Here is a 15548-nt window from a genome sequence, read left to right as displayed (position 1 = left end):
GTGCAGATGGGACATGTTGGTCGTTGTGGGCAACCCTTAGGAGAATATTGGAATGTACTTAAAACTGAGACAGGCATCAATGGGACACTATATACATTGTATGTCAATATATATATTCAATTGATGGAGTCTATGATTGCCAGATGGATATAGGAAATGATTCAAGGATGTGCTCAAAGTCATCTTGAAGAAATGCAACATTCCCTCTAACATTCCCTCCAAGTAGGGAAGAATCATTCAGGATGCTATTGAGAACCTTGAGTCTGTCCATTGGGAGCACAAGGTAAGCCTTTTCTTACCTCCAGTTTTCCTCTCCCCTGATTCTCAGCTTGAAGAAGGGTCTCAACCCGAAATGTCCCCTATTCCTTTTCTCCTGAGATACTGCCTGACTCCAGTTACTCCAGCATTTTGGGAGTGGTGGATGATTGTTTTTGTCAGGGTGCGGAGTGCAGTCCGGTTCCACAGGGACTGGTGCAGGAGCCACTGATTTTCTCTTCATGGTTTAGACTTGGGTATTTTGGATTAAAACAATTCCAGATTTGGAGATGACACCAAAGTTTGAAGTATGATGAAATGCCGGGACAGTTGCAGACTTCTAGAGAATATTGGCTGGTTGGCAGAGTCAGCAGATGCATGGTCAATGTAAGTTACCTGATAAATAACGTGGTATCACATCTTGTTGGGAAGAGGGAAGATAATATTAAATGGGACGTCTGTGCTTCATAAGTTCCATGTGCAGAATTAGGCCAATCGGCCCATCAAGTCTACTCTGCCATTCAATCATGGCGTATCTATCTTTCCCTCTCTATCCCATTCTCCTGCCTTCTCCCCATTACCCCTGACACCCGTACTAATCAAGCATCTGCTCATCTCCACCTTAAAAATATCCATTGACTTGGTCGGTGGCAATGAATTCCACAGATTCAACACCCTCCGACAACAGAAATTCCTCCTCATCTCCTTGATGAGTGCTGTATGACTATGTGAATGCATAGTATTGGAGTACGGGATCAGAGGGAACCGGTGGTACATGTATAGGTTGGATAAATAGTTTTAAAATATCATGCAAAATACTTTACAGTGACAAGCAGGCGTGATGTGTCCTAATAAAATATTGATATCGCAACTAGAATATTGTGTCTAGGTCTCGGCATTACACTAAAGGTAATTTGAAAAAGCCATAGGGAAGGAAGGGGCAGAAGAGAATGTTTCCCAAATGGGAATGGGAATATGAGCAGGAAGGAACTGCAGACTTTGGTATAGATCAAAGATGGACACAAAATGCTGGAGTAAATCAACAGGATAGGCAGCATCACTGGCTGTTCACTGTACCTCGGTACACGTGTTAATAAACTAGACTCAAACCCAAACTAAACTGGGAAAAACCGCGGAGCTTCAAGGAGAGTGAAGGGTGGAAAGGACCAGCCAGATGGAAGAGGAACAGTGGACTGGCTGACCTCCCTCCACGCTGTAGCTCTAACATGTTTCTCAGTTTTGTAAATAAATTTTAATAGATTTTCATCACCTTTCTAATGCCCTTTTAGTAATGAAAAAAACGTTGGCGAAGTAAATCGTCCCTAGTGTGTGTGTAGGATAGTGCTAGTATACAGGGATCACTGGTCGGCGCGGACTCGGTGGGCCGAAGGGCCTGTTTCCGCGCTGTATCTCTGAAACGAAACTAAACTAACAAAAAGTGTAACCTTTTTTTTTGGTGGGGAATGTTGACTTTCCTTCAGAGCCTATACAACAATATACAGCGTTTAGCAAGTGCAACTATTTCATACACTAACATGTTAACTTTACAATGAGCGCACACTTGCAAAGTCTCAATTCTGCTGCATGTCGGCATCTGGGAGGCCGTCGCTGACGCCCTTGCCCTCACGGTCTCTCAGCATGCCGTCTGGTGACTGGGGTTGTCCAGGCAGGGGGACACACTTGCTGCCGTCCCGGGCCGCCTCTTTAGCGGCCACCTGGCTGGCTTCTCCGTGGGTCTTCATGTGCTTGGTGAGGTGGTCGGTCCTCATGAAGACCCGGTTGCAGACGGGGCAGAGGAAGCGCTTGGAGCCCGTGTGGGTCTGGAGGTGGCGCTGGAGCTCGTCGGAGCGGGTGAAGCGCTTGCCGCAGAACAGCCAGTTGCAGACGAAGGGCCGGTCTCCGCTGTGCCACCTGAGGTGGGCCTTGAGGTGGGATGTCTTGACGTACGCCTTCCCGCAGCCCGGGATGTGGCAGTTGTGAAGGGTCTTCTTCTTGTTGCCGCCTTCCACTGATGTCCCCAGTCTCTCGGACTCCATGCAATTGGGGCAACGGCAGTTCCCCTGTCCCGAGCTTCGAGACAATGATCTTCTGGCCGTCTTGGGTCTGGAGGCTCCATCCAGCGTCTGATTCAAGACTAGGGCATCCTGGACCGGCTCGGACTGCTTATATCCCTCTTGGTTGGCCATGACTTGGTTGAACTGCAACAGGTGAGTGGGTGGCCCGCATAGTTGGTTCTCAGACCCGTAGTTGCCCAGAGTTGGCTGAAGTCCAGCTGGGTGGGTAGAGTTCTGGAGGCTGGCCGTCGTGTTCTGCAGGTCCATCCAGCTCGACCCGGCGTGCAGGTCCCACCAGGTGGTCGAGAGACCCCCGTCCTCGGCAGGACCGCCTTGGTGGGAAGGTCTAAACCAGGAGTCGTGATAGTGAGCCATGTCGACTCGCGGGTGCAAGGGGTTGGAAAAATACTCGACCGTGGACTGGAGGTTGGGCTTGAACTGGCCGCAGTCTTGTCCCTTCAAACTCGGGCCATTGAGCAAGGCATACTTGTTATTGAAGGCAAAGTTGGGAGCTGTGTTGGAAGGGCTGAAGGCACTGCTACCGGACGTGGCTAAACCCAAGTTCTTGGGAAGGGTGGCCGTCTTCCAGGAGTTGTAGCCGGAGGACAGAGGCGAGGCTGGTTGCTCCCCGATGCTACTCCATGTGGCAGTTTGCATTGCCGAGATCACCTCCCCACGGAGTCGATGCCGACTACAAAAAAGAGAGGAAATGTGTTAGCAGGTTCAAAGGACAACTCTTTATGAGCCAGCGCGGCCGAAAACAAGCCGGGCTTGTTGTTACCTCTGTCAAGTCTATAATGGCACACCAGTTAATCAATGAAATTGTAGACTTGTCAAGGGAAGAATGTGCTTCTTTCACAACTCCTTGCTGCTGCATGCCATCTACAAGATCAACGGCGTACAATACAGCAGTGTGGATGAAGCTGCCGTGTTAAACGTACAGAGTTGTGGAGTCACAGAATCACACAGTACAGATACTGGCACTTCAGCCGCCTGAGTCAGCATAACGCGGGGACTCAGCGGGGGGGTGGGGGGGGGGGGGGGGGGGGGGGGGGGGGGGGGGGGGGGGGGGGGGGGGTGGGGGGGGGGGGGGGGGGGTGCAGTGGATAGGACCGAAGATACAACACAAAAAAGCTGCACCCACTCAGTGGGGCAGGCAGCATTTCCGGAGAAAAGGAATAGGTGACGTTTCGGGTCGATACCCCATTTCAGACTATTGTTTAAGAGGGAACTGCAGATGCTGGAGAATCGAAGGTTACACAAAAAAGCTGGAGAAACTCAGCGGGTGCAGCAGCATCTATGGAGCGAAGGAAATAGGCAACGTTTCGGGCCGAAACCCTTCCGGGTTTCGGCCCGAAACGTTACCTATTTCCTATAGTGGAGATTGTTCAACTCTCTGCATGGAGCAAAGGAAATACGCAACGTTGCCTGTTTCCTTCGCTCCATAGATGCTGCTGCACCCGCTGAGTTTCTCCAGCTTTTTTGTGCACCCTATTTCAGACTGTTTAGTTCAGTTTAGTTTGGAGATACATCGTGGAAACAGGCCCTTCGGCCCACCGAGTCCACACCGACCAGCGGTCGCTGCACATTAACACTGTCCTACACAGACTAAGGGCTATTTACACGTATACCAAGTATACCAAAAACGCAAGCTAATTAACCTGCAAACCTGTCTTTGGAGTGTGGGAGGAAACCGAAGATCTTGGAGATGGATGTTGCCAAGACTCGAGGGCCTGAGCTATAGAGAGATTAAGCAGGCTGGGTCTCTATTCCCCCAGATACTCAAAAGTCGTGCAGGTTTGTAGGCTAATTGGCTTGGTAAAAAATTGTAAATTGTCCCTCGTGTGTGTGGGATAATGTCAGTGTGCGGGCATCGCTGGTTGGAGTGGAAGGGCTTGGTTCCGTGTTGTGATTTTAAACTCAAACTAAAGAAGAATATTTGACATTGTGGGATTTCATGGTCACTGTAGTTGGTGCTTGTATTTTATTGTCAATTTGGTTCCAGTTGCCCGGTTGGCATTTGACTTGTGGCCCTGGGTCATCAGTCTGAACATTTGGATGATTGGCTCAGGTGGATGAACAGTGTATGATCAGGTGTCAATGTCTACCTGGTCCAGCCCATCCAATACGGAACTTGAAGAAACCTCAGGTATCTCACCAATGCATGCAGGGGTTGTATTAAATCGGGATTAGTAAAAGGAAATTAATCCTCAAACTTCAAAGGGTGCAGGCTCGAAGGGCCGAATGGCCTACTCCTGCACTTATTTTCTATGTTTACAGAGAAATTAAGCAGGATGGGACTCTATTCCTTGGAGCGCAGGAGGACGAGGGGTGATCTTATAGTGGTGTACAACATTATGAGAGGAATAGATCAGGTAGAGGAATGGATTGGATAAACCCACAGAGTCTCTTGCCCAGAGTAGGGGACTTCAGAACCAGAGGACATAGGTTAAAGTGTGTGTGTGTGGGGGGGGGGGGGGGGGGGGGGGGGGGGGGGAGAAGAAAGGTTTAATAGGAACCTGATGGGTAACATTTTCACACAAAGGGTTGTGGGTGTATGGAACGAGCTGCCGGAGGAGGTAGCTGAAGCAGGGACTATCGCGATGTTTGTGAAACGTTTAGATAGGTACATGGCTAGGACAGGTTTAGGCAAAAATACAGGCACGTGAGACTAGTGTAGATGGGACAAGTTGGTCGGTGTGGGTAAGTTGGGCTGAAGGGCCTGTTTCCAAACTGTACCTCACTATTTCTCTAAATCTGGACTTCATTGTAAATCATTAAAAACTAAATGAAAACTAAAACGTCACTTGCCACTGATGCTCCGGTTTCCTCCCACACTCCAAATGATGTCGAGTTTTGTAGGTTAATTGACTTGTAAATTGTGAATGTCCCTAGTCTGGTGATCGGGGTCGGCGTAAATTCTGTGGGCCGAAGGGCCTGTTTCCACGCTGTATCTAAAGTAAACTAAAAGTCTGGGGAGGTTTGGGGAGAGGTCCATTCTCCAGGATGAACTGTTCAGCGGTCTTCAGCGGTCCCTATCCTAAACTTCGCCTTTCCATTCCCTCCCGCCAGTCCCGCTGAGTTCCCCCAGCACTTTGACCCGTCTGAAGAAGGGTCTCGACCCGAAACGTCACCAATTCCTTCTCTACAAAGATGCTGCCTGTCCCGCTGGGTTACTCTATGCTTCTTGCTTCCATTCTGAGTTCGTTTAAGCTATTCTCTAAATAAGACCCGAATAAGATGCGTCTGAAGAAGGGTCCCGTCCCGAAAAAAACACCTATCCATGTTCCCCAGAGATGCTGCCAGACCCGCTTGGAGTACTTGGAGTCTTGCTTAGATCCGGGAAAAGTTTGTACACGGAGCTCCCATTAATCCTTCATAAACCCATAAGCGATAGGAGCAGAATTAGGCCAAGTCTACTCCACCATTCAATCGTGGCTGATCTATCTTTCCCTCCCAACCCCATTATCCTGCCTTCTCCCCAAAGCCCCACGACAGCCTTACTCGTGAAATGAAGGAGGAGGAATGGGGGGAGTCCGTGGGCGGCCCATGGCTTTGAGAGTCGACCTGTTGCCCGTCTAGCAGCAGAGACCCGGGTTCGATCCTAACCTCGGGTGCTGTCTGCGTGGAGTTTGCACGTTTTCCGTGCGGGGTTTCCTCCGGGTGCTCCGGTCACCACTCACATTGCTAACGCCTGCGGGTTGGGAGGTTTATTGTAATTAACCTGTAAGTTACATGGTGCGATGGTGAGTGGGTAACATCTGCGGAGAATTGTTGTGTGAGGGCATGTTTTCCGTGACCCCTGACAATTTAGACGGGTTATCCCAGATATTTGCGCGCCCCAAGTCAGTATCAACTGCACACGAGTCAAAGGGGGAGAGAAAGAGAGAGACTAACAAAAATAAAAATGAAACACAAACTGCTGGCGGGACGGATCTCGGCGGATCAGGCAGCATCTAGGGCATGCGAGGTTCCATGTCTGGAGCCTTCTCCAGAACTCAGTGGAGCTAAACACAAAGGCAGGAAGAACACACACGTATCTTTCCTGCAGCTCAGAGCGTTTGAACAAGTAGCCAGGTTACAGGCGAGTGGATCCTTTCATCATCCTGGCTGCGTATTTCTGGCGCAAAATCTGGAGTCAACGTGGTTTACCCGGAAATTAGCCGTCATCATATATAGATATAATGATGATATAACTAAACTCATTGACACCGTATGTCCACGGGACCAGTATTCATGTTATAGACATTATGATTATGTTATAGACATAGTCTGAAGAAGGGTCTCGACCCGAAACGTCGCCAATTCCTTCTCTCCATAGATGCTGCCCCACCCGCCGAGTTACTCCAGCGTTTTACAGAGAGTGGTGAATCTCTGGAATTCTCTGCCACATAAAGTAGTTGAGGCCACAGTTCATTGGCTATATTTAAGAGGGAGTTAGATGTGGCCCTTGTGGCTAAAGGGATCCGGGGGTATGGAGAGAAGGCAGGTACAGGATACTGAGTTGGATGATCAGCCATGATCATATTGAATGGCGGTGCAGGCTCGAAGGACCGAATGGCCTACTCCTGCACCTATTTTCAATCTTCGATTTTACCAGCATCTGCGGTTCTTTCTTAAACACTAATGTTATAGACACGGACCTGATTAAAACAAAAGCGAGCGCTGTTTGTGTAGAAAGGAACTGAAGATGCTGGCTTAACTGTAAAATTAACTTTCGTATCTTGTCTAATTTAGAGATACAGAGCGGTAACAGACCCTTCGGCCCACCGAGTCCGCGCCGACCAGCGATCCCCGCACATTAACACCATACTACACACACTAGGGACAACCTACATTTCTATACCAAGCCAATTAACCTACAAACTTATACGTCTTTGGCGTGTCGGATGAGACTAAAGATCTCGGAGAAAACCCACGCGGTCAAAGGGAGAACGTGCAAACTCCGTGCAGACAGCACCCGTAGTAGTAAACGCGGGTTTCTGGCGCAGTGAGGCAGCAACTCTACCGCTGTGCCACCATTGACTTATCGCCCGTCACAATCTTCAAGGACGAGATTTATATCCAGGATGTTTGTATGCATTCTTCCCTCCCAAGAGCCTAATTTAAACGATATCTATTTACAGTGCCGCAGCGTTACTCCAGCACTTTGCCTTTTACTTTGTAAACAAGCATCCGCAGTTCCTTGTGTCCCTATAAACATTTGCATTCGTTTTATTTTTGATAAATACGCTAGAAATAAACTAAATACTGAAATATTGAAATATTAGGTTACAGGGAAAAGTGACATTAATATTTAATGAAATGCCATATTCCTTATGCCCAAGGTTTCCGTGCAGTTCCCGGAGGTTGCAGGTGGTTCTCGGAGGTTGCAGGTAGTGGAAGCAGGTAGGGAGGCTGACAAAAACCTCCGGGAACCGCACGGAAACCTTGGATGGGGCGCAAAGTCTCCAGAGGTTTCCGTTCAGGTTTCCAAAGCGGGACAGGGGGCATAATGCGCCGCTTCACTAGTGTCCAAATTCCATGGTCAACAGGCGCACATTTCCAAGGATAAGTGAGACGATTGATTTATTGATTGTCTCAAGAAAAATAAAATATAGTCACAACGCTAAAACGCCAGACATTGTGTCTGAGCCTAGATTTTAATTTATGGCCACATACATTTACCCCATTTGTATCACCACTTGGGAACCAATGTGGGTCTTCGCTGCGAAGGGCAACAACGACTCCAGAGTTTCTTCCAAAACTCATGGAATTTAATTTCTAATTTTTTTTTGGGTCCCAATATCGAAGATTTCAATTGGGATCACTCTACCGGATGTACACAATTCATTTTTTTTTTAAACCAGATTTCACGAGATAAGGACACCACCGAACACAAACTACCACGGAAGAAAAGACACAAAGTGCTGGAGTAACTCCGCGGGCCAGGCAACATGGACGGGCGACGTTTCGGGTGGGGGCTTCTTCTTCAGACAGATGGTAAGGGGAGGGGGTGGAGAGAAGGGGCAGGATAAAACGTGATGGATAATAGGTGAACACAAAGCGAGTAGTAGAAGGGTCTCTAGCCGAAATGTCACCTATTCCTTTTCTCCGGAGATGCTGCCTGATCCGCTGAGTATTTACTAGCGAGTACAGGTGGGTTGTTGATAGGCCGCTAAGTTACTCCAGCACTTTGTGTCCTTTTGTTTGGAAACCAGCATCTGCAGGCTTGGGGTTGGGACGCCACGGAGACGGAAACAGCATTCTTGTTTCTACCAACCAGGAGAGACTGTTTATAACTCAACAATAATGTTTATTTCAAAAATCTTCCCCGGTACATTTACTCTGTAATCACATTGAGGGCCAGCTCCAATTTATTTATTTTTCTTTAATCCTGTATATTACCAAAGAAACACGAGGATGATATTCCTGCAGATACACACAAAAGGCTGGAGTAACTCAGCGGGACAGGCAGCATCTCTGGAGAGAAGGAATGGTGACGTTTCGTGTCGAGACCCCTCTTCATACGCCGTGGCTGGTACTATATATATATATGTGTGTGTGTGTGTGTGTGTGTGTGTGTGTGTGTGTGTGTGTGTGTGTGTGTGTGTGTGTGTGTGTGTGTGTGTGTGTGTGTGTGTGTGTGTGTGTGGTGTGTGTGTGTGTGTGCGTGCGTGCGTGTGTGTGTGTGTGTGTGTGTGTGTGTGTGATTTTACGTCCATGTAGAGTCATGGTGATACAGCAGAGAAACAGACATTTCGGCCCAACTCGTCCACACTGAGCAAGGTACCTTGTCCCGTTTGCCCGCGTTTGGGCCAAATCCTTTTAAACCTTTCCTGTCTATCACACATACTTGCCTTTCAAATGTTGCCACAATACCCGCTTCAACTACCCCGTCTGGCAGCTCGTTCCAACACATTTTCCATGAAAAAGTTGGAGCTCAGGTCCTTATTAAATCTTCACCCTCTCGCCTTCAACCTTTGCCAAAGAGAGGCACAAACTATTGGAGCGGCTCAGCGGGTCCGGCAGCATCTCTGGAGAAAGGGGAGAGGTGACGTTCGGTTCTGGAGCCTTCATCAGACTCTAAACCTAAGCCCTCTCGTTCTTGATTCCCCCTACCCTGGGGGAAAGAGACTCTATGGGAATCATCCTATCCATTCCCCTCAAAATTGTACGTGCCTCTAGAAGGTCACCCCTCAGCCACTTGTGGAACAAAACCCCAGCCTGTCCGACCTCTCCTGCAGCTCAGAGCGCCGAGTGTTGGCAACTTACATTTCAAGTTAACCATTGCCTAATCGTTATTTCCTGTTCATCTTGTTTCAGGATCGTGGGTGTCCCACAGCCGTATAGAAACCCGATTATTCTTCTACGGTAACTTGAATGCGGACATTTATTCACGTTAAAGTCACCCCCTGTCTAGAAATCGCAATTCTTTCATAAGATACACTCTAGAACGACCCGACCTCGTTTTTGCATGAGTTCAATTTAGCTAAGGCAAATATTTTGAAAATCTTGCGATGCAGGTTTTCCTCAAGCACAATAAAAATAGTTATGATTCGTGAATTGCCAGATAAGATCCACATGTCAAACGCCCGCCGGCAGCAGAACAAGGTGTGTGCAGGAAGGAACTGCAGATGCTGGTTTACACCGGTGATAGACACAAAAGGTGTCGACCCGAAACGTCAACCATTCCTATAGTCTACTACTGACAACTTCTCTTTTGAGAAGCAAGGAGAGATAAGAATTATATTTCATGTTTTTCTTCATTCCTATGTACGACAGTGATCGCAACTTCTGCTGAAGTGTGGATGGCCGTTGGCTCTCTAGAGACTCATCCGCACTTTGACAGGTCTTGTTTTTGGTCCTGCTGGGGGTCCACAGCCCCCTCCTCACCTAGCGAACCGGGTGGGGGAGACGGTTTAGTCGCCGACTATCCGACCATGGAGCAGGTAGCACGGGATTACAAGGTACCCGTGGCGGGGGGAACTGCCCCCAAACTGACCTGAGTTATGGAGTCCTAGACTGATAGTGCAGCGTGGACACAGACACTTCGGCCAACGTGTCCCATCTACACTAGTCCCACCTGCGTTTGGTCCACATCCTTCCAAAACTGCCCTATCCACGTACTGTCCGATCCATGTAGACTCCAACATTTTGTGTCTATCTTCGGTGTAAACCAGCATCTGCAGTTCCTACACCTTACACTTCCATATCTCTAGACTCCCCCTCCTCTGACTCTCAGTCTGAAGAAGGACCTCGACCCAAAACGTCACCCATTCCTTCTCTCCAGAGATGCTGCCAGTCCCGCTGTGTTACTACAGCTTTTTGTGTCTATCTTCAAAGGGGCTGACGGAGTGGCGCACACAGGCGCGGTTTTAGGAGCGACATATTAAACCCGAATTAGTCCTGAGCCGCACAACGAACTGTAAGATCTTACTAAGTCTCCTAAAGTTCAAATCACAGGTCAGCCAACGTCTGAGACGGACCGTTAACATTCATTGTCTCAGTCGAACTGCTGACCAATTCGTTTTGGGTTTGGAACACAAAGTGCTGGAGTAACTCAGCGGCACAGGCAGCATCTCTGGAAATCGTGGAGAGGTGATGTTTCAGGTCGGGACATTTCTTCAGACTGGAAGTGGAAGGGGTCTGAAGAAGGGCCCCAACCCCAAGCATCATGTTTGCCCCGCCGAGTTACTGTAGTACTTTGTGCTCTACGGAAGAGTCCAGCATCTGCAGCTCCTGTGGTTTAGGTTCCATGGTGATAACGTTACAACAGCCACAGACAGCAACGGCCATCACCAAAGTCCCATTCCCCCCCCCCCCCCCCCCCCCCCCCCCCCCCCCCCCCCCCCCCCCCTGGCTACGCTCTCATTCCATAGGAGCCTGAAAACAGTGACCATCAGGTTCAATAATAACTTCTTCTCAACAGCCACAAGGTTCTTGCACACGACACATTGTAACAGAGGCCAAGTTATTGGGTATATTTTAAGGCGCAGATTGATAGATTCTTGATTAGTGCGGGTGTCAGGGGTTATGGGGAGAAGGCAGGAGAATGTGGTTGAGGAGGAAAGATAACGGGGTTGAGGGGGAAAGATAGATCAGCCATGATTGAATGGCGGAGTAGACTTGATGAGCCCAAGTGGCTTAATTCTGCTCCTATCACTTATGAACAGCACTAGCCTCAACAATGAACGTCTACGGACATTGTGTTTAAGAAGGAACTGCAGATGCTGGAAAATCGAAGGTACACAAAAATGCTGGAGAAACTCAGCGGGTACAGCAGCATCTATAGAGCGAAGGAAATAGGCAACGTTTCGGGACGAAACGTTGCCTATTTCCTTCGCTCCATAGATGCTGCTGCACCCGCTGAGTTTCTCCAGCATTTTTGTGTGTCTACGGACATTGGTTGCGTAAAGGACTTCGTGCTTTATTTTGCAGTAGTATCGGGGTTATTTATTTAGTGATTATTTGTTTATTATATATTATCTATGTGGATTCTGTTACAGGCCTGTGATGCTTCTGCAAGTAAGAATTGTATTCTTGCGAATTAAATACTGCCTGACCCGCTAAGTCACTCCAGGATTTTGTGTGTAAACCAGCATCTGCAATCCCTCATTTTACACATAAGAATTTCATTGCTCTGTAGATAGACACAAAATGCTGGAGCCACTCAGCGGAACAGGCAGCATTTCTGGAGAGAAGGAACGTTTCGGGTCTCGACCCTTCGGACTGAGTAAGGGGAGAGGGAGACATAGAGATATGGATGGGTAAGGCGTGAAAACAAAGATCAAAGTTGATCAAGGAAACGGAGAATGGTAGATGATATACTGCCCGGCCCGCTGAGTTACTCCAGCTTTCTGCGTCTATCTTCGGTTTAGCTGAGGGGAAAGGTGGCAACGTGGCATACTCGAGTCTGAAGAACGGTCTCGGCCCGCAACGTCACCCATTCCTTCTCTCCAGATATGCTGCATGTCCCGCTGAGTGACTCTAGCTTTTTATTTTTGCTGTCTATCTTCATACAATCAGCTATATTAAATCAGGAGGACAGTTTCCGGAGAACTAGGGTGGGGGAGAGGCGGAGAGAGAGGGAAAGCAAGGGTTACTTGAAATTAGAGAAATCATATTCACCCCGCTGGATGCGAGCTGCCCATCCGAAATATGAGGTGTCGGTGCAAATGACAACAAATACTCTTGACTCTTCAACTAGACTTTCGAAACCCTGAAGAATGACACTCACACAATGTTGGAGTAATTCAGCGGGACAGGCAGCATCTCTGGAGAGAAGGAATGGGTGGCGTTTCGGGTCGAGACCCTTCTTCAGACTTGGGTTGCCCCGAGACAATGAAACATAACTACAGAAATGTGAAGTGTGTGGGAAAGAACAATAGACAATAGGCGCAGGAGTAGGCCATTCGGCCCTTCGAGCCAGCACCGCCATTCAATGCGATCATGGCTGATCATTCCCAATCAGTACCCCGTTCCTGCCTTCTCCCCATATCCCCTGACTCCACTATCTTTAAGAGCTCTATCTAACTCTCTCTTGAAAGCATCCAGGGAATTGGCCTCCACTGCTTTCTGAGGCAGTGAATTCCACAACTCTCTGTGTGAACCGCAGATGCTGGCGAGTTACTCCAGCTTTTTGTGTCTTATCTACAGAAATCCAAAGCTTTCGTTCAAATAATTGTGAGTCAAATCCTATCCCCGAGAGATGAGGGAGACGCCACCCAGGATCATTGCTTTAATTTCAGCCTGAAGAAGGGCCTCGACCCGAAACGTCACCCATTCCGCTCCAGAGATGCTGCCTATCCCGCTGAGTTACTCCAGCTGTTTGTGTCTATCATTGCACTAATTGCGGCGCTACAGCAAGGCAAATGCGAGGGCGTTGACTGTAGCGACGGCTAAGGATTTTCTCTCTACAACCCACCTCCTCCCGGATCCACCGCCCTGACTCAGGAGCACTCCTGAGAGATGGGCTAGCCGACGGCAAGGTTTCAAGGAAGGGTTTCGGCCCGAAACGTCTCCTATTTCCTTCGCTCCACAGATGCTGCCTCACCCGCTGAGTTTCTCCAGCACTTTTGATTTTCCAGCATCTGCAGTTCTTTCTTGAATACTTTGTTATTCGAGTTCAGTTTGTCTTAAAAAAGTTATGATTTTTTTAATTCTCCCACTTTTTTTAAATGTGGAAATTATACCAAATGGTTTCCAGACTCGGGAGAGTTTGACAATTCCTACACTAATGAATGCAAGCCCAGGGCGCGGGATTCAGTCCGCTCTCCCCCCGCGGGACCGAGGTGTCAGTCCCGGCCGGGAACCGCCAGGGCAAAGCGGGCACCTTACCTGCTGTGTCGCCGGCGAAGTGAAGATTGGATCTCCCTCTCTCGGTGAGGGCACAGAGACGGCTGAAGGTGCACAACAAACCCGCGGAGTGCTGGCAACGGGAGACAAGCTTCTTCTCCTGAAGAGACGGCGCTTTTTTAGAGAAGTCCGCTAGTCGTACTTTCCTTGGCGGCTGGTGAACGCACAGTGAGAGAGTGAGAGGCAGCGGGGCAACCAAACCGTGGACTCGGGGAACCTGGGAACGCACGCAGTTACGGACTGCACCCAACACCTTTCTCCCCGGCCTTTGCCGAGTTTCTCTTTTTTACTCTGGGTAGTACGCTACTGGCCCCTCCCAGCCAATGACTCGACGCTAAAGTGCACCCTCGGAGAAAAAAAAAACCCAGCAGCAAAACAAATTATCTAACTGACAGCGGGGGGTGGACACGTACTCACATGCTCATTATAATATCCATAATAGAACAGAACTACTGCGAAAGACGGCCACTCCCCACATTACAGGGCACAATGAATACAGATACAAGACGCTGCTGGAAGTCGGAGCAAAACACACAAGTACTGGGGGAATACACAGTTAGATAGACACCAAGTGCTGGAGTAAAGTAAACCAAACTAAAGGTAGACAAAAGCGCTGGAGAAATTCAGCGGGTGCACCCGCTGAGTTTCTCCAGCACTTTTGTCTACCTTCAATTTTCCAGCATCTGCAGTTCCTTCTTAAACTAAACTAATCCCTTTTCCACACAGAGGACAATAGACAATAGACAATAGGTGCAAGGGTAGGCCATTTGGCCCTTCGAGACAGCACCGCCATTTAATGTGATCATGGCTGATCATCCCCAATCAGTACACCGTTCCTGCCTTCTCCCCATATCCCCTGACTCCGCTATTTTTAAGAACCCTATCTAGCTCTCTCTTGAAAGCATGCAGAGAACCCGCCTCCACCGCCCTCTGAGGCACAACTCTCTGCGAGAAAAAGTGTTTCATCGTCTCCGTTCTAAATGGCTTACTCCTTATTCTTAAACTGTGGCCCCTGGGTTCTGGACTCCCCAACATCGGGAACATGTTTCCTGCCTCTAGTGTGCCCAAGCCCTTAACAATCTTATATGTTTCAATGAGGATCCCTCTCATCCTTCTAGGGTGATGGGTGTGTGGAATGAACGGGTCAGGCAGCATCTCTGGAGATAAGGGATGGGTGACACATCGCGTTGGGACCCTTCCTCGGACCTTGCCTGACCCGCTGAGTTACTCCAGCAATTTGTGTCTATCTTTGGTATAAACCCGCATCTGTAGTTCTCTGGTTCTGCTGGGCAAACAGAGCAAGTCAGGCAGCATTTGCTGGCTACCGAGGGTCTAAGTCCAGTGGGGGTCCCCTCAAACAAGGGGATAGATGTCACCCGAGGTGGCAAGGATGTTTTCTTTAAATACAAGTTGCGAACACTACCAAGCCAATACTGAATGTGCAGACAATGCGAAATATGAAGAATTTCTGTTTTGTGTACTTAAAAAAATCTGAATACAGTTTAGTCAGAAGAAGGCTCCGTTTGTGGAAGCGTCGCGACCCGAACGTCTCCGTCTATTCCCCTCCCACAGATGCTGCCTGTCCCGATGAGTTTCTCCAGCAGTTTGCTTTTCGCTCAAGGTTCCAGTCTCCACAGCCGCTTGTGTCTCCAATATACCGTATGTTCTATGCACAGGCCACTGGAGGATTAAGATGCGGGGGGAGAGATGATCATGTATTGTCTTTCTGCTGACTGGTTGGGACGCGCGATATACTAAACTAAACGAAACTGAACTATACCAAACCAAACCAAACTGAACTAAACCAACCCAGATATTTTTCCCACACCGAGGATGGTGGGTGTATGGAATGAGGTGCCAGCTTAGATATTTGAGAGAATAACACCATTTTTAAAAAAGACA

At 48.7% G+C, this 15548-nt stretch overlaps 1 protein-coding gene across 1 annotated transcript; it reads right to left on the bottom strand.

Annotated features, from left to right (window-relative positions):
- Positions 1-214: 214 nt before the first annotated feature.
- On the bottom strand, positions 215-13955 carry LOC129710164 (transcription factor Sp6-like). The gene is made up of 2 exons (XM_055656939.1): positions 13629-13955; positions 215-3000 (listed from the first exon to the last, which is right to left on the bottom strand). The coding sequence occupies exon 2, from the start codon at positions 2964-2966 to the stop codon at positions 1827-1829; it is 1140 nt and encodes a 379-aa protein (XP_055512914.1). The 5' UTR covers positions 2967-3000; positions 13629-13955; the 3' UTR covers positions 215-1826.
- Between the last annotated feature and the right edge of the window lie 1593 nt (positions 13956-15548).

This window comes from Leucoraja erinacea, chromosome 27 (genome assembly GCF_028641065.1).
Source record: "Leucoraja erinacea ecotype New England chromosome 27, Leri_hhj_1, whole genome shotgun sequence".
In the NCBI taxonomy this organism is placed as follows: Eukaryota; Metazoa; Chordata; class Chondrichthyes; order Rajiformes; family Rajidae; genus Leucoraja; species Leucoraja erinaceus.
Note: the sequence above shows the minus strand (reverse complement) of the source record. Positions and strands in the feature narration are given on the sequence as shown.

Excerpts from the sequence above, each read along its gene's own strand:
- LOC129710164 (XM_055656939.1), bottom strand. The coding sequence starts at position 2,966 with ATGCAAACTGCCACATGGAGTAGCATCGGGGAGCAACCAGCCTCGCCT.